This window comes from Alosa sapidissima, chromosome 22 (assembly GCF_018492685.1).
Source record: "Alosa sapidissima isolate fAloSap1 chromosome 22, fAloSap1.pri, whole genome shotgun sequence".
Classification (NCBI taxonomy): domain Eukaryota; kingdom Metazoa; phylum Chordata; class Actinopteri; order Clupeiformes; family Clupeidae; genus Alosa; species Alosa sapidissima.
In genome coordinates, this window is record NC_055978.1 from 22,860,321 (window position 1) to 22,882,135 (window position 21,815).

At 46.1% G+C, this 21,815-nt stretch overlaps 1 protein-coding gene across 2 annotated transcripts in view; it reads left to right on the top strand.

Annotated features, from left to right (window-relative positions):
* Window positions 1–21,815, top strand: part of plekha5 (pleckstrin homology domain containing, family A member 5) — a 119,089-nt gene that overhangs the window by 95,387 nt on the left and 1,887 nt on the right. Inside the window, exons 12-30 of one of the 2 annotated variants that reach the window (XM_042079236.1) lie at window positions 824–1,391; window positions 1,870–1,953; window positions 3,316–3,435; window positions 4,083–4,136; window positions 5,311–5,391; window positions 7,792–7,854; window positions 8,300–8,380; window positions 9,106–9,255; window positions 9,682–9,807; window positions 12,518–12,626; window positions 13,181–13,224; window positions 13,467–13,637; window positions 14,428–14,551; window positions 14,661–14,776; window positions 16,082–16,300; window positions 19,446–19,595; window positions 20,000–20,181; window positions 20,408–20,634; window positions 21,017–21,137. In XM_042079236.1, coding sequence (XP_041935170.1) covers window positions 824–1,391; window positions 1,870–1,953; window positions 3,316–3,435; window positions 4,083–4,136; window positions 5,311–5,391; window positions 7,792–7,854; window positions 8,300–8,380; window positions 9,106–9,255; window positions 9,682–9,807; window positions 12,518–12,626; window positions 13,181–13,224; window positions 13,467–13,637; window positions 14,428–14,551; window positions 14,661–14,776; window positions 16,082–16,300; window positions 19,446–19,595; window positions 20,000–20,181; window positions 20,408–20,634; window positions 21,017–21,129 — 2,782 coding nt within the window. In that variant the 3' untranslated portion in view covers window positions 21,130–21,137. The remainder of the gene's footprint in view (window positions 1–823; window positions 1,392–1,869; window positions 1,954–3,315; window positions 3,436–4,082; window positions 4,137–5,310; window positions 5,392–7,791; window positions 7,855–8,299; window positions 8,381–9,105; window positions 9,256–9,681; window positions 9,808–12,517; window positions 12,627–13,180; window positions 13,225–13,466; window positions 13,638–14,427; window positions 14,552–14,660; window positions 14,777–16,081; window positions 16,301–19,445; window positions 19,596–19,999; window positions 20,182–20,407; window positions 20,635–21,016; window positions 21,138–21,815) is intronic. The other variant, XM_042079237.1, reaches the window with a different exon arrangement.

Here is a 21,815-nt window from a genome sequence, read left to right on the forward strand (position 1 = left end):
GCGTGCGTGTGTGTGTGTGTGTGTCTGTATGTGTGTGTGTGTGTGTGTGTGTGTGTGTGTGTGTGTGTGTGTGTGTGTCTGTGTGTTTGTTTGTGTGTGAGCGAGAAAAAGTGAGAGATGAATGTGTGTATTTGTGAGCCAAGTAATCAGCGGCTCTTTTCAATCTTCCACCAAGCCCAGCCCCCCCCACCACCCCCCCCCCCCCCAGCTTGAGTTGAACTTGGCGCCCCTGCGCCCGGGCTGGCATGAGATAACACGCTCCTTAAGACTGGAGGCCGTCCATCCTGCTGATCTCTGACTGCCTGGCAGCGGCTGCTGGACACGGAAGGAGGAGGTGGAGGGGCCGAGGGGGCTAGGATGACGAGGGGGAGGCTTGTGACCGCACGACGTCCGTGTCCTCCCCTTGCAAAAAATAGCCCCTCCATGATCCTCCACACATCTGTCCAATTCGCCTGGCGCCTGTATTATCCGCTCGCTAAGCCCGCGATTCGGGGGGCAAAGAGGGGTGAGAGGTGAAGAGGCGAAAGGCCCACGGGGAAAACCAGAGACAATGTTTCAGCGCAGCAGTAACATCACACTGTTTCCCCGCGATACGGTTCTGATTAAGTCTTTAATTATAGCCCGCAGAAAAACCGGGGAATTATCACAAAGTTAAAGCTAGGGCTTATTAGCATAATTCTATTATGAGAGAAAGCGTGCAGGTAATTAGATGTAGCTTCCACACTCTTGATTAAAGGTCCAAATAGAGATTTTTATTCTGCCAAAGAAGGGGAATTAGTCATTTTTTCCCTCCTCTTCTTCTTTTCATCCTGCGTGTCCCCAGCATAACCTCCTATCAGACGCTGCCGAGAAACATGCCCAGCCATCGGGCGCAAGTGTTGCCGCGCTACCCGGAGGGCTACCGGACACTGCCACGCAACAGTGGCACAGCTCGGCCTGGAAGCGTGTGTGGCTACCCCACCTCGGCCTACGAGCGCGGAGGCAGCGGCAGCAGCAGCAGCGGCGGTGGCAGCGGCTCCCATCATCACACCCTCACCACGGCGACGGCGTCAGAGAAGCGGCGCTCCATGCGGGACGACACCATGTGGCAGCTGTACGAGTGGCAGCAGCGGCAGGTGATGAGCCAGCGGCAGGCCTACGCCACGCTGCCCAGCCCGCGCACCATGGCCGACATCGCCGAGCATGTGGCGGCGGCGGTCCCTGGTGCCCGTGGCAGCATCGCCCAGTCCATCCCGCCCTCTCCTTCGCACGCTTCAATGGGCGGAGGCCTCTACCACACCTACTCACCGCGCCGCTCCTCACACAACCACGCCACACGCTCCGAGCTGTCCTCGCCTATCTACCGCGGTGACCTGAGCATTGACCGGCGGCACAGAGCCCACCCCAACAAGGTAACACAGACCAACACCCTTAATACCATGAGTGCTCCTTGTTCCTGTGTGGCGCTCATTAGCTCCCAGTGAGGGGGGTTTAATACAGACTGAGGAATTTGCCTTTAATTATTTATTATTTATTATTATTATTTTTTTTTAATGGTCATGTAATGCTATAAACTAAACTCTCATAATTATGTTACATTATTGCATTATTCGCAATGCAGGAAATTGGCTTGTGATGGCATTTTCTATTATGTAGGCAATCATGTTATGTATTACAGGAAGTGTGACTCATTAAATAGTTGAGTTTTTTGGGGGAAAATGACAACTCTGTCAAGATGACAAGACAAATACATCACCAGTCAGCTTGGCAGTCAGCTATATCAGTCCAAGCACCAGCCTGTAGCAGTGTAGCAGTTAGTTTTAGTTCATGTCCATGCCCTTCGTCAAGGCTCAGATATCCATCTGTCTCTTTGTCCCGTGCTCTCTGCAGTATGCCTACCCCACTGACCGGAGGTCCGTGCCCATGGGAATGCCAGTCCAGAGCATCACCCCCCAGTCACTCCAGGGCAAGACGGTGAGACACTCTTTCCCTTTTTCTCTCGACTACAGACATGACCCTGACTATAGACCCTTTCAACAATAAAAACAAAAACAATGCTTGAACGTTCTATTTGGGCCCCAATCTACTTCCTCTGCATTAAGATAACATATGGAATGTTAAAACGGAAGTCTTGTGGGGCCAACTATGATGCTGATAATGGAACTCTCTTGAAAGGGTCCATAAATGTATCTCCTTTACAGGCTGTCATCATAAATTGTTCAATAGTAATAGTTTTACTTTCAGTTGGTAGATGCAAGTTTGGTATCAGTAATACATCTGCAGCAACTTTGAAAGACCGCTCAGATGTATTGAGATGAAGGTAGCGTTAAGACAGCTTGAATCTGCTTATACAGCTATACACGGTTTCTTTGTGACACTAATAGATAACCAACATTGTTTCAAGTACCTCTACCTTTTCTATCTTTGAAAGTGAAATTGCCGCGATCTAAGCCTTGAATATTTCATTGAGTTAATTGAGCGAGCCTCCTCACAAAAGTGAGCCCTTCATGAATTATTTGCTCGGTTCTGCCTCCTTTCAGACAGATGTTTGCCACTTGCAGGCAAATCAGTTAGAGTAGACAGCTCTGAAACTTTGATGCTGTTTAGTTTTCTCCTGCCTGTGTGTGCTGCTGCTGTGTAGCAGTGAAGCACCATAGAGAGAACAGCCTGGCATTACCATGGGCTTACTCTGAAGACCCACCCCTCTTAACTCCTAAAGCTGCCTCTCTGGACAGATTAGCTTTGTGTTCACTTCGCGGTGTTAACAGGTTTATGTTTCTGAGCTTGCGTCCCACCCAGCCAAACCTGGGGTTCACATTATTTTCCCATCTCCATCCACAATTACGTAAATGTTTAAAACAAAATATAGTCTTATGCTTCCTACTCGGCATACTGACGACAGGTCAGAATTAAGACACAATATTCAAACCCTCCCTTTTATATAAAATGAAAGTAGCATTCTGCTCTGTCCAAAGTAGCATTCTGCTCTGTCCAAAGTAGCATTCTGTTCTCTCTGCTACATTTTCATTCTAACCAAGCCATCCAGTGGCAGTGCAGTCCCTGTGAAGCCCAGGCAAACACGCGTTCTAACCTGCCCCCTCTGTCCTATCACACTCCCAAACTCAACTCCGTATTTCATTACCAACAAGATCAGCACACCTGTCCAGACCATCAGCACATCTGTTCCTCCAAACTCCCCCATATTTGCGTCCACATCCAACCCCCTTCCCACCTTGTCTGACTCATGCCCCCGGCCCAGTTACTTGTGAGCCAGTAGGAGCTAACGTTTGCCCCCCCTATGCCTCCTGTGTCCTCCTGCGTCCTCGCTGTGTGCAGCCTGAGGAGCTGACCCTGCTGCTGATCAAACTGCGGCGGCAGCAGGCCGAGCTCACCAGCCTCCGGGAGCACGCGCTAGCGCAGCTTATGCAACTAAACCTCGACGCCGACAACCCAAAGGTCAGACCCCACACACCTGCCCTACGTGTGTGTGTGTGTGTGTGTTCCTCTGCCTGTGTGTGCATCTGCCATGCTCTGAGCAACCCCTCTCTTAACAACAACAATGAAAACGAACAAACAAAACAATTGCTTTTGTTTGTGTGTGTGTGTGTGTGTTTTAGAAGCATGGTGCTTTGCTTTGACCATTTCCTGTGGTATGTGTTATATAGATATCAGTAAAAGGACTGTCGTGTGGTTTTGCCAAAAGCACATTTTTTCATTTTGCTGTATTGCTGAATTTTTTATAAACTTTTCTCAGTGCGAATGGCATTTTTTTTTTTTATGTGAACGGTGTGATGGCCTTGATGCTTTGCATGCATTTGTTGTCAACAAAAAGCATGTGGTCAGATTTCCCACCAATAAGCCCACTGCGTATGGCATCCTTCAGTGAGTGCACTTAGTTAAGGATTACACGACCTTGCCAAGAGGCAAAAGCTACTCTGCTGCTTGACAGAAACCGCTCTCTTCTCTTTTGCCTATTTGCCTTTTTCTTGTGTTTTCTTGCACATCTCACTCTTTTCTCCTCTTCTCTTCTCTTCTCCTTTCTTCTTTCTCCTTTCTCCTTTCCACGTATTTTCCGGCCGTCTCTTCTCTGCTGCCTCCTCTAGAGTGATATTCTCTCCCATCACCTCCAGAGGAATCTCATGTATTTGGATGGCCAGGTGAGGGCACACCATACCCCTCTACTGTACACTGTATCCACACACACACACACACGCACACACGCACACACGCACACACACACACACACACACACACACACACACACACACACACACACACACACACAGCACTTACATTACTCAAAGATGTGTCACTCGGAAGGGCATGTTGTATGGCTTTCTATTTTGGTTCAGTTTACCTCATGAGTAATTAAGCGTGAGTTGTGTAGAGCCAGCACAGGGTAGCCACATGCAGAATGCAGAACACACACATCGGGTGGCAATATTTTATACATAGTGTTCACTTACTGAATTTTTTAAAGCCTGGGAGCGCAGTGGATTTTTGTGTGTACTGCTGAATGGTGTTTAGATTGCACTCACTGATGCAGTCATGGTGATGCATATTGCAGAGATATTGTGCTTGTGTGTGTGTGTGTGTTTGCTACGTGAGAGGTTGAAAATGCAGTGAATGCTTTATTGAGGGCATTCAATCACGTCTGAAATGATTGAAGAAGAAAATCTTTCAGCGTGCCGTTGGGCACCAGGCTCAGGTTTCCTAAGCTCCGTCAGGCATGTCTAATCGTGGGAGACGCTTTAATGTGTCCGGGTTTCCCACACCAGTTTCCCAGCTTTCCCACACAGCCTGCACCACTCAATTGGATTTTGAGAAGGTCAAGTTTTGGGTGTTATTTGAAGTTGGATGAAATATTATGGTACTTTCCAAGTTGTGGGCACGGATGGAAAAAGTATCAGTGACTCTGTTTGGACTTGTTGGGTGTCTAACCGACCACATCACAGTAGCCCAGGTGATTCTAACACCCGTCCTGGTAATGTGGTTTTACAGTGGGTATACATTTATTCAAAATGAAAGACAAAAATAATTTACACTGACACAATAATTTACATTGACAACATACTAGGCATAATGGGTATATGCAAACACGTACCATGACTCATACTCATCCATACACACATACAGTATACTGTATACACACATATGCAAAAACACACAAGCTCATGCGGATACACACACACACACACACACACACACACACACACACACACACACACTTTCACTGGGATAGCGTTAATAATGTTTTCACTGGACCTCTAACTGTATTGTTAACTGTTATGTGCTATGTCGCTCCCCCCTTCCCCTTCACCACTGAACCAGATGAAGGAGAATGAGCCTTTAATCTTCATGATACACACTATGATTGAGAACTCCGCGCCAAGGCCTCAGCTGTACCAGCAAGTAAGGTCGCAGGATACCAAACATCCATGCACCTGCCTGTTGTCATCAACCGCTCTCCCTACTGTATCTCCTCTTGTTTTCCCACATCGGAAGCCCCCCCCCCCCCCCCACAAAAATGTCATCATAACTTTTGTTATTTTTCAGCGTCTTGTGTTGATAGTACAGCACATCACAGTCACCACTTTCCTTTACCAGAATCCTTTGCTTGTGATGAATGAGATGTCAGTGTGGTTCTGTTGCATCAGTTTTTCGCCACGTGGACAGTTCAGTCTCACAGTGGACAGACACTGTCTACTGGGAGATCCATCACCTTTCATTAGTGACACTTCCCTCTTTCTTTGTGTTCCTGATGTCTTGTGCTGGTTCCACTGCTGAAGAATGTTTGGATCATATACAGTGATGTCCCTGGTTTCTGACAGCATCTAGTACACAATAAATCCCTATCTGGCAACCTTTTACATTCATACAGTAGTTTGTAACCAGAGTTTTGACTAAAGTTTTGCTCTTGAAACACTTCTACAACTCACACTGGCTGCAAACCACCTGCCCTGTCTTTGGAAGTGGCAAGGGTGAAGCCAGGATTAGATGGGACGGGACAGAGCTGGGTTGGGCTGTCAGAACAGTGAGTTCGGCGTTCCCGCCGGGTTTCCTGGGGATGGTACGGCCGGATTTAGCGCCGGGGCCTCTGCGAGCTTTTCATTAGTCACGCTAACTCAGGCCCTGACAGGCCCATGCCAGGGGAGTGTAATTAGCCTGGCGCACGGCTAGCCTGCCAGCACGGGGCCTCTCTCCCGCCCAGCGCCGGTCCAGCCCATCCCAGCTCTGCCTAACTCAGCCGCCCGCTGCTGGAACACCTCTGTGCCCCTCTGAGCTTCTAAGACACAGGAGCTTAGGGTGCAGTCCATGCCTCCAGCCTACCAATCTCCAATCCATCTCAATTTATAAGATGTTTTGCAGATGACCTTTATCCACCAACACTCAAAGGATTGCAAATTAAAGGAGTGCACCTCAAACATTTATTTTGAAGGTCTCCATACCATTCAGGTTTTATCATAATGTTGTGCTTTTTTTTTTCATTTTGTTGTTGTCTTGTGGAACCTTTTATTCTGATTGTGATTATCAACATCAAATAATTGTGGAATGGAAATCCCCCACCCCCTCCCCCACCTCCAGCATCAGTCTACACCAGCTAGCCACTCACCCCTTCTGCCACTTTTGTGACCTTGAGGTTGAAAAGTGATGCTGCCTGCTCTCCTTTCTGCTGGAGGTTACATCAGTGCAGGAGCCCTTCCCCCATCTCCCTCCATTACCTCTCAAGGTTTTAAACTATCTGTATGGGGATGTGTGCAGACATGTGCAAGTGTGTGTGTGTGTGTGTGTGTGTGTGTGTGTGTGTGTGTGTGTGTGTGTGCGTGTGTGTGTGTGTGTGTGTGTGTGTGTGTGCACAAGTGCTGATGTATGTGTGTGTGTGTATGTGTGTTTTAAGGGGTGGGGGGTGTTGGGGTTGGTGGGTGATGAGGTTTCAAAAATACTGGGAGCGCAGTACTTCTGCATATTTGTTATAGCACATTGTGTGCTTTAGGCTAGGCAAACTGTACATCAAATGATAAAGAAAAAATGAACCGTTATGTTTAGATATGTACTAGGCTAGTGAATGACCCGTGATTAAAGAGTAGTCTCAACTTGCCGCAGTGCCCTGGGCAAACAAATTGAATATATTGGAGAGCCGCATTAGCAGCGTGTTGAAAATGGTCCACGTAGTCACATGCATTATATGTTTTGATACTTTAATGGAGAGGCTCATTTCTCAGCCCCACAAGTGCACAAGTGCTGATGTATGTGTGTGTGTGTATGTGTGTTTTAAGGGGTGGGGGGTGTTGGGGTTGGTGGGTGATGAGGTTTCAAAAATACTGGGAGCGCAGTACTTCTGCATATTTGGTATAGCACATTCTGTGCTTTAGGCTAGGCAAACTATACATCAAATGATAAAGAAAAAATTAACCTTTAGGCTTTTTTACATAATTCATTATTAATTAATGTGATTTGTGTGACACTAATGCATTGTTCTGCATAGTGGCGTACTTTTACAACCAAGATGCAGAGAATGTGTCTTGAATGTATGATTTTCCACAAACAGTCCAGTGGCAAGGTACATCCTTGCTCTCATTTTCCTATTAAAGCACTAAAAGATATGTACTAGACTAGTGAATGACCCGTAATTAAAGAGTAGTCTCAACTTGCCGCAGTGCCCTGGGCAAACAAATTGAATATATTGGAGAGCCGCATTAGCAGCGTGTTGAAAATGTATATGTTTTGATACTTTAATGGAGAGGCTCATTTCTCAGCCCCACTTCGGCTGTATGTTTGTATCTCTGTTTGAAACGCTGCTCTGGTTTTCAGCTGAGTCCAGAAGACTACCGAGATGGCTCCTACACATACAGACCAGGAGAGCTGGACGTGGACGTGAGTGCCTGACCGCTAACTTTGAGTCTGTTGTTTACGCAGACGTGGCTATGGATGTTCTAGCATCAGTACACATGGGTTGAAAATGAAGTAATTTTGGGTGGGGTTTCATTACGTTGTTCTAGTAGAAAGAAACAAAGAGTTGACAGGTCCTGCACAGACGATGCTTTCAACCAATTTACCCTGAAGTAAATGATAAGCTCACTAAACAGATGACAGCTCCTCCAGATTTCTGAATGTTTCGTGTCTGCTGATAATGTCCATCTGTAGTAAGCTAGCTTTTGATACATATCTTAAGTGCACCACAGTTTCAGGAGAAAATGTTGAAGTATATTGGCTTGTTGGGGAAGAAAACAGTAGAGTCATGTTTGTCTAAATGAAATATGAGCAAAAACTTCTTGACATCTTGACAATCCAAAAACGACCTAACTGCTGTGTGTTTCAGACGAAGCTCAGTAGGTTGTGTGAACAAGACAAGGTGGTGCGAACCCAAGAGGATAAACTGCAGCAGCTCCACAGAGAGAAGGTAACAGTCCCGTATAAACCACCTGAGCCCATCACACTAACTCCTATAGCTTCTATGGGGAACGACCCGGTGATCTTGTGATAGCACCATGGTGTCACCTTAGCCTACACTGTAGATTTCAGACAGTTTCAGCAGAGAGGTCCGTGGCTTACATGCCCCAATAAAAATATCTGAAGTCTCACACAGTCTTAGAGTCTTGCACTGTTTAGTGATTTTCCCCTCCCTGCAGTTTCTGCCAACATCTCAAGAGTTTGTGTCTCTACTTATTAAAGATTCTGTTCACGGGGTCACCTTTATCTCCGATTAATTATGGGGAAAGACTTGAGGGCTTCAGAGAGCTTCATTAGACTCATCCCAGCTCTCTCAGCCTGCTGCACCTGCTCCCCATCTCTCCCATGGGCTCCAACAGGCAACGCAGCACACTACCAGCCTCTAATGAAGAGATTCATCTGTAGACCAAAGTCAGGTCCTACAGCATTCAATGGCCACCAAGGGCAAAGGACACAAAGATTTCATTTTCACATTGACAGAAGATACTCTGTCATGTTTTGGGTTTGTTCTATTATGTTATGCAGCCTATGCCCACCAAGGGAAAGAGGCACAAGGATTTAGTTTTCACATTACCAGAAGATACTGTGCTATGTTGTGTGTAGGCTGTAGACGGGTTAGAGGGTTTGTAGCTAATTGATTGGGCGTGGTGTGGTGGTTGGTGATGTGTTGTGCAGCACACACTGGAGACGGCGCTTCTGTCGGCAAGCCAGGAGATCGAGATGAGCGCCGACAACCCAGCGGCCGTGCAGAGCGTCATCCAGCAGAGAGACGTCCTGCAGAGTGGCCTGCTCAGCACCTGCCGCGAGCTCACCCGCGTCACCACGGTGAGAAGCGCTCAATACACACTCAAACCCGTAGTACACATGCATCCAGCCTACACTCACTCATATACAACACACACACACACACACGATAGGTCATTCTGTCACATACACTGACCTGGTTTCCTTGAACATATCCTCTTGCACACGTTTTCAATGTACATGTGGAAATGCATTTTGTGTACAGTACATGATGCTACACTTGTATAGTTGACCCAGTAAACATGCAAGCCCAACACAGTGAGTAGAAAACCTGTAAACCCCAAACCCTGTCAAGTGTATTGTGTTGTACAGTATTCTCCCTCTGTACTTGTACTGGTGTACTGTATTCTCCCTCTGTACTTGTACTGGTGTACTGTATTCTCCCTCTGTACTTGTACTGTCCTCACTGTTGTCCTGGCGTGTGGTGTGACTGGGCTTGGCTGACAGCACTGTGTGCTGCTGTGTCCCCAGGAGCTGGAGCGGGCCTGGAGGGATCACGACCGGCTGGAAGCCGACGTCACCACAGCCAAGACCAACCTGCTGGAGAGACTGGAGGCTCTGGGCAGCCCACAGGTTTGTTTCCGCTCCGTTCCTCTGCCATGTCCTATGTTTTTACGTATTTTACTTAGTCATTTGGCTGACTTTTAACCAAAGCAACAATACGTGCGTCAATTCTTACAAAGGCCACTTCCCCTAACCTGACCCTAGCCAGATGAATGTCGTTCCGCTTAGCTCCGCCTAGCTTCACTCACATCCATCTGGGACCTCTTCCATTGAGAGTGATTTCTCCAACCGACTTTATGGTTTAGCCAATCAGGACGCAGGGCGGGAGTTTCATAGATGTGACATAGCGTAGAAGCGACTGTGAGTCTGTTATTAGCGTCACGGGTTGGCTTCGATGTGAGTGGTTGAAGTAGCACGTCAATAGATGACGGACAAGTGGCTTATTCAATCATATGCAAGCATTTTTTGATTAGACCCAGCCTTCTGAAGCAACACTTCAATGGATCGGTTCCAGATGGATGAGTGGAGCTAGGCGGATCGAAATTCATCTGGCGAGAGTCAGGTTATTTGACTATAGCCTCCCACATATTACTAAGTAAAATGAAGTATATGGCCTGCGTAGTACAAGTACTAACATGTGTGGCCATTTTAATAAACATGTTATGCCTGTGAATCGCTAAAGTGCATTGCTACACAACGAAAGTAATATTTTCATTATTTATCATTAGACAAAAATAATTGTGTGAAAAAAGTATCGCACTTATGAGTATTCTCTAACATGCTAAACTTAAAGTAATGCTCTTTAATTTTGCACAAAGTATGGTATCCGGTTATAATGAGCACCTGTGCACCAGTGTAAACAATGGCCAGGTGGGTCCCAAGAAGTGGCACACGGGGCGGAGCGAAATTCATCTGGCTATTGCCAGGTTACACTTCCCCCAGAGCAAGGATACAGCAGTGGAACCAAAGATTGTTAAGGCGGAGCAAGATATTTCATCAGGAGCCACTTCCGGGAACCCGGATCGCACGAGGGGGGTTCAAAATCCCCCTTTATGCAGAGCAGAGGCAGTGACTGCTCCATTGAAGTCTATGGGCATAGCTCAGAATTTTACCACATATGCTAAGGTCTTGGTTCTATAGAGTTAAGAATGTGAATTTTGGGCACGTTTACGTGATCCTCAAACCCTTCTGAACATTTCAGGAGAAAATCGACTTTATATCAGGTGTGCGCCGGTTATTTATGCCGCTGCTGTTGGCCGGTTGCAACGTACGCTCATCAAAACGTCATCGACACGCCTCTTTATGCAGACAGGATTCGATCCCCATTTCGCGCCCATAGACATGAACTACAACGAAGTATCTTGCTCCGCCTTAACAATCTTTGGTGGAACCCTCAACTGTCTTCTGGCTGCAGCTTGTTGGCCCAGTTCCTTAGCTACTATGCTACCACCGAACTTTGTATGTGGCCTTGTGTACCATTCTGCCTCTGCTGTATCCATTGACTCTTTACCCCTCTTAGGAACAATCCAAAACATCAATTAGTAGTGCCAAGAAAAGGTGTTTGTTCCACAGTTTGCATTTGCTTAAGTGAGAGCGGTGAAAATTGCTTTGTGTCAATTTTTTTTTTTTTGCTTTGTGAAAATTGCTTTGTGTTTTTTCATGCCACAGGAAGAGAGAATAGACAACCCTCCCTCTAACCTCCTCTAGAAATAACTCAGCTCTCACCCCATCTTGTTTTCTCAGTATTCTCCCTTTTCTTTGAAATTTGCCAGCTGACTGGTTAACAGAAATACCAACTGAGAACATGCTGGACCAGGGTCAGGAAAAATAGAGAAAATAGCCACCAGATGTTATAAGGCTATAGAGAGTGCAAAGCTATTTGCAAGCTGTTACGGCTGTCACAGGCTGAAGTGCTAATTGTTTGTAGTGGGGATTGCTCATGCTTTGATCTCAAACATTTAACCTCTGCTTCATGTACTGTAGAAAGCTCTATCTCCGATCGTCATAGTTCCCTCGTCCCGAATTGACAGGATGCTCTCCTCTTTTTCTTGCGTGTGGGCGCGTGTCGCAACAACCCAGACCCCAGGCGACCATCCTGACAGCCGCAAAATGCCTCCCGCACCACCTCGTGGCCCTCTGTGCCGCCAGTGCCCATTAGCTAAAGAGGAGCAGGTAATTAGTTTTATACACCTGCGAGGGCTCTCGCTCTCGTTAGCAGCGAGCGAGCGAAGGAGAGGGAGGGAGGGAGGGAAGAAAAGGCCCTCTGATGCGGTTATTAAATTTCACCCCGTACGAAAATCTTAAGGGCTGACCACCATCTTCACACCTGACTAGAAGTCAATTACTGACCCCCCTTCCTCCTATCAGATGTTCCAATGCTCCTAAGCATGGGTAATTGAAGGAAGGACATTAGGGGGTGTCGGCCTGACTCCTGATGAGACAGTGTCCTCAGCACATGAGAGTGTGTTAGAGACTGGGAGCCTCTTAGCAATAAACGGTGAATGTGACTGAATGGATAGCAAGTGACAGAGTGTTTGTTTTTATAAGCAGACTATGACAGGTGTTAAAACTGCGACAGAAATTGTCTCATTAAAAGCTGTGGCACATGTTGATTGGCAATTTATTATAATGTTGTACAGCATATGGCAATGTTTTTGCTAGTAGGACTATTATAAGATTTTATTGTACTTATGTTTGTTTATGTGTGTGTGTGTGTGTGTGTGTGTGTGTGTGTGTGTGTGTGTGTGTGTGTGTGTCTGTGTGTGTGTGTGACAACCAGACTGAGCCCCCAAGCCAGCAGCATGTGCAGATCCAGAAGGAGCTATGGCGGATCCAGGATGTGATGGAGGCTTTGAGCAAAAACAAGCCACAAAGAAGCGTCGACACCAGTGAGTCTTTCTGACAGAGAACTCCCACATGCACATGTGTGTATGTGCATGGATCAGAGCTCACACACATAAACACACAAGCAGTCACACTCACACACACACACACACGCAGCAAGGAATGAGAACCAAAATGGATTCCGCTAACCTGGAAAACACTCCAGGGTCTCTCTGCCAGATCTGATCATGTGTTTCTAACCGGAATCAAATCTCACTTGCTCCTAGTCTAGGCTGTTATGACAAGAGAGACTGTTTCAATTGCCCTAACTTGAATAAATAAAGGCTTAATACAATTTCAAGCCTATACAGAGGCAATGACAAACACTGATAAAGCAGACACTACAGTCTGTGTACATACTGTATGATCCCAATACAATTTCAAGCCTATACAGAGGCAATGACAAACACTGATAAAGCAGACACTACAGTCTGTGTACATACTGTATGATCCCATTAGGACGCACCAGTGGACATTATGCCTTAGGGGGGAACACGAACACAGGGTTTCCCTAAAAATGTAACCAGCCTAATATTTCCCCATGTCTGTTTTGTTGCAGGCTTCCCTGGTACAAAATCAGTAATAAATGTACACAAAAATGAGGTGAGTTGTACAGTTGCTGTCAGAAAGCCACTCATTGAGAAGGAAAGTGAAATACACGAATACACTGCTGTTGTGAACATGTCACACTGCTGTCTAACTGTTATGCCTTGCTGATAACAGCCTCAGTGTTACTAATTGGTGCTTAACACTTACCAAAGTGGACTGGGGTTTTTGCATCAGTGCATCCTCAACTTCCTAAATAGACAAACCCTCCCTCCGCCACCGTTGTGTCTGATCTGTAGGAGGTAGACCCTGTGCCCCCTCGACCCCCTCTCCCACACTCCTACGAGAGCAGCGACTGCTCGCCCGCGGTGCCACCTTTGGCACCCTCCACTGGCTCCGGCACGGGCACCAGCTCCAGCCAAGGGCACCTGCCCCGGCCTCTCCAGCACCAGAGGAACGGCGCCCAGAGCGTAAGACGCCCTAACTCAGTGCATTTTGTGGTGAAAGCTTCATCGTCGTCATCAGATGCATCTTCATCCTCATCATCTTCCTCCTCAGCTTCATGATGAACTACCCTCACAGCCATTAGCCTTTAGCCTTTAGCCTTTTGGCATGAAGTGTGCCCCGTCTTCCTTTCTCTCCTCATGGATGCATTTTCCCCATTCAGCCTCTTCTCATGTGCTTATTTCGATTCATTCCATCCATCCTGTTGCTGGACATCAATCATGAGTGTGCAGTGGTTTGCATTTGGAGCTTGACCCAAACTTTTCAGTTTCAGTCTTGCTATGGTGTGTTGATTTTGACTGTGGTTGCCTGTTGGCTTTGTCTTGAGCTTGAATTCATGAAGACTGGCTCTTGGTTAATGTGCCTCCCATGTGTGGTGTTGTGGTGTTTGTGGTACCTTGTATCATATCTTCAGTGCATTTTTGACTGAAAAGAAAATCTTTGTGTGGTGTGTAGCTGCTGGCATATCCATTCGTCCATTCGTGAGCCATGTTGTGTACTGCCCTAGTGCCGTGTTTGACCCGAGTGACCTCTTTTGTGTTTGTTACCCTTAGGGCTGGTATCTCAGACAAGCCTAGTCCTGACAGTAGAATGTAGCCTATAGCAGTCCCTGAGTACCATTTAAAATCAGGAATGAACTGGATTCAAGTCCAGTATCATGCTTAGGCTTTGGTCTGAAAACCAGCCTTCGGTGTAGTGTTGGTCTGTTGGTATAGTATTGGTGAGTCATGTGTTAAGGTCCTCGCTCTCCCCCAGGGCCCCGACTACCGCCTGTATAAGAGCGAGCCGGAGCTCACCACCGTGGCCGAGGTGGACGAGTCCAACGGAGAGGACAAGACAGCCGAGCAGGCTGTAGAGAAAGAATCTGCCAGTGCTAAAGGTGCCTGAACATGAACCAGTGGAACCACGGTTTAGAGAACATCTAGAACATCTGCGACATCAACTCAACTTAACGCTCTTTCCCTCTGTATGTATTTATGTATGCTCAGGAATGCCCTATCCGGTAGGCATCGTGCCTCCCAGAGCAAAGTCGCCCATAACCGAGTCCTCCAGCATTGCGTCCTATGTCACTTTAAGGAAGAGCAAAAAGCCTGACTCCAGAACAGTAAGTGCAGCTCACACAAGACAAATTCTTTAGGAATTCAGAATTCTTTAGGATTCTTCGACCCTTTTTGTCCAGTAGCTTCTTGCAGTAGAACCAAACATGGTTTTAGTCTTAGATTCAGGATTGTATTTAGAGTGATTGGGGTAAAAAGGTTTAGATTAATTTCATGTTATATATATATATATATATATATATGTACATATATATTAATAGACACAGGTTCTGGCCAAGGGTTTGCATATAGAAAATGTGCACAACTGATATCTGTTCTATGTTTTTGATACATTTGTCCTACAACTGGTTATATTCATCGAATCATATAGTTGAAAAGGTTGCAGACAGAAAATAATGCCATGAATCTGCAGGAGCATCGATCCACTCCCGCTGAGGGATTTGGTCTGCCAATGGAGATGTATAAACATGACCCCGAACATCACTCGAGAATACCTCATTAATTCTGCATTGGATTTAGATCTTGTCCCTGCAAGAGGCATGGATGAAATTCTCATTTTTCTCCATTTGGGGGCCATAGACATGTGTCCTGTGAACAGCAGCAGCAGCAGTATACTGGATCATGTGCCAGCCCATCTGCCTCCTCAGCGGTGACGTGACGACTTGGATGCATTAAGAGGTGGCTGGCATTGGCCTTCTAAGCTACAATGGCTGGTTTTAAGCCATGCCAGAACCCCCCTGCCGATGCCATCTAAATCTCTCACCTTGACGGAGCCACCTACGAAGTCATTGCTTGGGCGACATGATGACTCCTGTGATCAAGTCTGGCAGTTTATTTTTACTCTTTCAGCTTCTTGTTTCACAACTGGTCTTGTGAACAGTGCTTTGCCCTGAGTCTTTATTCCTGATCACATGCTGTCTTAACATGTGAAGTCAGTAGCTGTGGGGTGCTGCACTGGTCTAGCAATTAGATTAATATTGCTTTGAAGATACAACGTGCCAGCATATTCTGTTCCTCATGAAATAAATCATTCTCGTTTTTTTCCAATGAAGATGATATCAAATGTTCTCCAGCTGTGTACTGAAAGAGAGGAAGATTTATGTCTCTGTTCTCAAGCATCTATTATTTAGGCAATAGGGTGCCATTTATTGCACTGAACTCTTCAACTCTTGACCATCAATTAACCCTCCACACGTTCCTTTTGTATTGAGTTGTCCAGATACTGGTTAGATGCCAGTATACGAGTGTCAGTCTTTAGATGTAGGTGCACATACAGTGTGTTTATATGTGTTTTGTTCCAACTCTTGTCACTGTCGTTCGGCGCGATGACACTCTTCTGTCCTCTGGCGCAGGAGCGCCCCCGTAGCGCGGTGGAGCAAAGCGGCTGCGGCACGCTGGAGGGTGTGCGTCCCCGCATGAGCGTGGAGGAACAGATGGAGCGCATCAGGAGGCACCAGCAGGCCTCGCTCCGCCGCCGAGACTCCAGTGGGGGGGCTCAGGAGAGTTCGCTGTCTCGCAGCTCCTCCTTCAACAGGGAGCAGATCTCCATCAACCCCTACTATACCCTGCAGGTAAAACTACCTACCACACTATACTACACCTTGCAGGTAAACCCACCCACAATACTATTGTACAACCTGCAGTTAAACCCACCCATCAACGCCTACTACACCCTGCAGGTAAACCCACCTGTCAAACTACATGTATACTACACCCTGCAGGTAAACCCACAATACTATACTACACCCTGCAGGTAAACCCACCTATTAAACTATACTACAACCCCAAAACAGAAGTTGGGACATTGTGTAAAATCCAAATAAAAACAAAATGTTATACAAGTCAGTTGTATAACAAAATGTTATACAAGGACACAGACAACATATCTAATTTTGAAAATGAAAATATTGACTATTTCATGGAAAATATATTTTAATTTTGATATGTTGAATTTGATGCCAGCAACATGTTTCAAATAAAGTTGAGATGGAAGCATGTTTACCACTGTTTTGAGAATGAAATGTTGTCCCATTACTCCCCGATACACGATTTCAGTTGCTCAACAGTATGGGGTATTCTTAGTCATGTTTTTAATTCCATTATGCACCTAATTGGACAAATCTGGACTGCAGACAGGCCATTTTAGCACATTGACTCTTCCTCTATGGATAAATACTATTTAAATATGTGCAGAATTCATTTTGCCATTGTTTTTCTGAAATATTCAAGGTCTTCCCTGGAATAGATATTGCCTGGATGGCAGTATATGTTGCTCAAAACCTGTATACATCTTTCAGAATTGATTGTGCTTTGCCAAATGTGCAAGATGCCCATCCTGTAGGCACTAATGCTCCTCCACACCGTCATAGATGTTGGGTTTGGAACTGAGCACTAAAACAAGTTGAATAGGTTGGATACTTGGATAGGTCCTCTTTAGCCCAGATGAGTCCATGACTTCCAAAAAGAATGGCAAATTTTGATTGGTCTGACCACAGGACCTTTTTCCATGTTACCTTAGTCCATTTTAAACAAGCTCAGGCCCAGATAAGACGGTGGTACAGTATTTTCTGTATCGTGTCTCAATACAATTTTGGCTGCGGTTTTTGAATTGAGTATCAAACTGTGCACATAGACAATGGTTATCAGAGGTTGTCCCGAGCCCATACAATGACAGGTGTGGAAACAGGTCTGGTGTTGATGCAGTGCCATCATCTTTTTTTGAAACATGTTACTGATATCAAATTCAAAATGTAAAATATATTTTCCATGAAATAGTCAAATTTGTCATTTTCAACATTTGATATGTTGTCTGTGTCCTTTTTGCAAGTAAATATGAGTTTAAGAGATTTGCAGATTATTACATTTTGCTTTTATTCATTTATTTATTTTTACATAACTTTTTCTGTTTTGGGGTTGTACAACCTGCTGGTAAAACCAACAACTCCATACTACAGGTGAACCCACTGACCTGGACTACTGGCCAAGAAACAGACCTGTGCTGGGCTGTTTTCTGTGGTTTGGCCTAATGTCTAATCTTTGTACTGAAGTGTTCATGCATGGCCAGTCCATAATCTTTTATTTGTTATTGTCTAGGCCCTTTTATTGAGTGCCAGTGTGTCAGTAGGCTCCAATGATTTTTCCAAATTTTTCCATGTGCCTGAACTGGTTTAGACTACCTTTTTGCCTTTAGTCTAGTTTTTAATAATTAAACAGCTCCACTGTTGGCTCATTCTATTCAAGTTTTAATCAAACTCGCGTACGCCCACCCCACCATACACCCACGCCTTTTTGAAGAAATCGTCAGGCCCCTTGGACTTAGGCGAGATATCAGGAGTGCTTTGAAGTGTCGAGAGTGCCCAGTTCATCACATTCTTTAAAAAAATAAAAAAAAACTTTTGCATGAAGGCAGATACGCAGCGTATCAAAGGCCATGAATAATGCAGCCCCCACCCCCGCCTGGGCTGGAGCGCAGTGCTGTGCGGTGTGGCGTAGCGTAGCGCCCGGCCTCGTCATGTCCTTCACAACGGAGCCCGGGGCCCTCTTTGAGATGCCGGTCATGCTCGGTGCTTGTCTGCGGTGTAAGCCTCCGCTGACAGCAGACAGCATGTCATGGTGTTGATGTCGGAGGGCCTCTGCTCCAAACGTGGAATAGCAGAGATAGGGCACCGCTCTCCAGCTCAGCACCGTGTCAGCGCATTACCTCTGTCTGTCACCACAAGTTATAGTTTGATCTGTGAAAAGGACTTTAGCTGTCCTCTACAAACTCACACACATGCACACACCTTTTTCAGGACTTATTTGCATTGTGAAATGAAAGCTGGATGGATCTTTTTGGGTGCTGAAGTTGCGACTTCTGAAAACATCTTGAAAATTTCAAGTGGTTTGCTTTTTGCTGCTGTGAGTGTAATAGGTATACGTGTGTGTCAAGTCAAGTCAAGTCAAGTCAGTTTTATTTAGTATAGCGCATTTAACATGCACAAAGTGCAACCCAAAGCGCTCCACATACAAGACATTGACAAAAAACAAAAGACAATAAGACAAAAAATGCCAGATGGAGCAGCGTAGTCGCCAGCATTGACACCACATGACAAAAACGTTTAAAAAATAACAAACACAAAAGATGCCAGACGGAGCGGCGTAGTCGCCAGCGTTCGCGTGACATACAAGACAGACAACACAGCAAAGTGTCGGTGGCCTTAGCAAGGACCGATTGTTGCTTCACGGCTCCCGACGTCGCCATCAGAGCTCCTCACGTCAGCACTCAATCCAGACTGCAGGCACCCAGCGTCACAGGCTATACGTTAACGTTATGGCAGCTCGCAGGTCAGCCACAGCTCGGTGGTCGTGGCAGCTGCAGATCTCTCGCAGAGTAGGCCCATTGCCCTGAGCAATCTTTCCGTCCAGACGAGTCCAGACAGGCAGCGTCAGATGGAACCAAGAATAACACAAAACTATTGAAAATAATGTAAATAAAGGGTGAAAACATTTAACTTGACAAATAAATACAAAAAAATAACAGAACATTACATAAAATTACGAACATTACATAAAAACAAACAAAAACATGATGCCAGACGGAGTGGCGTGTCTCGCCAGCGTCCCCGTAACCTAGCAACCTCTTAGTGTGTGTGTGTGTGTGTGTGTGTGTGTGTGTGTGTGTGTGTGTGCGTGTGTGTGTGCGTGTGTGTGTGTGTGTGTGTGTGCACGCACGTACAGAGCTCCAAGCGGGGAGATGCAGTGTCCCCAGACAGACAAAGGTTGGAGGCTTCGCTCCAGGCTCTGGAACAGGAGATGCTGGAGAGAGCGTCAGCCATGCTGAACACGCCATCCAGCCAAGTCCCCCAGCCTCCCAAACCCCCCGCACAGGTAAGCACTCCCCACACACAGCACCTTACAGCTTGAGTCCGATCAATCAGGCAGTCATCAGCAGCTGATGTAATCTTATGTTTATTTAAGACGTCCTGATACTCTGGTAAGATAACGTATCTGTCTTGAGCTTAAGCCAAATAAGATATTTAAGCAAAGTGGGACTCGACAGATATTGTTTTTATCATAAGTCTATCACCCATGACCTTGTGAAGTTTAACTCTTTCTCAGGAGGGCCTTTCTCTGTTTAGATAGAATCCATAATCATTTAAAACTCCACGCTCTTAGGCACACAAGCTTTTGTATTGCACCACACACATACACACATATATACATAGTCATCCCACTGTTTGGGATTTGTTTGCTGTCATGACTCTTTTTTCTCATTTCTCATTTTTGTGCAGGAGGAGGTGTTGGCTACAGAAGAGCGGATGAATTCCCCTCCTGTGGAGCAGAGTAGCCCCAAAGTTGAAGAGAAACAAAGGAAGGAGGAGGAGGAGGAGGAGGAGGAGGTGGAGGGGAAAGAGGAGGAGCAGGAGAGGCAGAGGAGAGAGGAGCAGATCCTAATGCTGGGTTCTCAAAACAGGTGAGCATGACATCTTCTCTAATCTACCTCCACTTTGTTCTCATTTTCTCCTTTATTGTGTGTTATTGGATAAGACTCTCTCTCTCTCAATCTCTCTCTCTCTCTCTCTCACACACACACATCCACTCTGTCTTCTCAAGGTTTTTCCCTTTATCCTTTTGTTTTCAGTTGGCACAATCTATATTTTTGCTTACCTCTTAACTTTTTCCACTTGTTTATTCTTCAGCCTGCAGACTGCTGTGATGGTCAGGGTGGGCACCGAGGAAGACGACGACGAAGAAGAAGAGGAGCAGGAGAAGGTGAAAGATGAAGAGAGGAAGAACAATGAAGAAAAAGAACAAACTTCTGAGAAGCCCCATCAGGAGCTGGAAGTTGAGGCCGAGCAGGGCACGATAATCAACTACTCCTACGAGCTGCCAGATGAAACGAACAAACACAACCAGGTGGTGTCAGGTGAGAGAAAGAGAGAGAGAAAGAGAATGAACAACAGCATGTGGTTTATATTAGAGTTCCTTTCTGGTCCTACTCTGACCTGAGAATTGGGTTTGGCCTCAAAGCAATCAATTCATATCTCAAGAAGGAAAAACGTGTCAGCTTTTTCAAATATGCCTGGCTTAGTTTTGTGCTTCTTTTCTATTGCATTGCCAAAAAATGCTCCAAACCTGAGGAGCTGTCATGTGTTATGCCTTTCGCAAACCCCAGGGTGTGAAGGCAGGCAGCTAACTCAGCTTTGTGTTGCTTTCTATTTGTGTGTGTGTGTGGGGGGGGGGGGGCGCGTGTGTGTGTGTCTGTGTGTGCACTAACACACGTGTGCGTGCTACCATGTCGTTTGCAGTGAACAACCTTTCCACTCCGCCGCAGTCCCCAGCTTCCACTCCAACACCGTCGTCTCCATCGCCCCCATCTCCTCCGCAGGTCGCCGACGGCTCCCACTTCATGTGTGTCTAGTGCCAACAGTAAGAGACCCTCCTCAGCCTCCCTCACCCCAATCCATTCACTCACCCACTGCTGCTTCTGCTTGGTGGACTACTGGGGCCTCAGTAACCTGCCTCAGTTGTTACTGCTCCTCAAGCAGCATCTCACAAATCAGAAGGCTGCAGATGCTAAGAGCTTCTAGCAGGGCTTCACAGCCTGACAGCTTCACACCGCAGACGATGAGTTGTGAAGTTTCACACTGCGCCAGAATCAAGAGATAGAGAGTGGGGGTGAGAATGAGTAAAAGCAGTGTTGAAATGACTGACATGGTTAGGCTTCTGTAAAAGCAGTGTTGAAATGACTGACATGGTTAGGCTTTTGCTATTAGTTTATTTCAAGACAAAAGCACTTTAATGCCAGCACAGTAGTCTGTGTAATAAAAAGTTCTCCATCAAATGAACCAACCCAAGCTATAAAAAAGTACCTAAGTGTTCAAATAAGTAGCCATCCACCAGCTTCCATAATCAGATTCAAGATAAGGGCTGATAGTTAAGAGACACTGAAGAGATCTGAACAGCTCATGTCAAGAAATGAAATCTAATACCGACATGGCCCCATTTTAAGGTGTCCTGCCTTGAGGATGCATTAAGATCCTAGTGAGAGTTGTCTTACGCAAGGAGATTAACAGCAAGCATCACTCCATCACTGATAATTCCCAG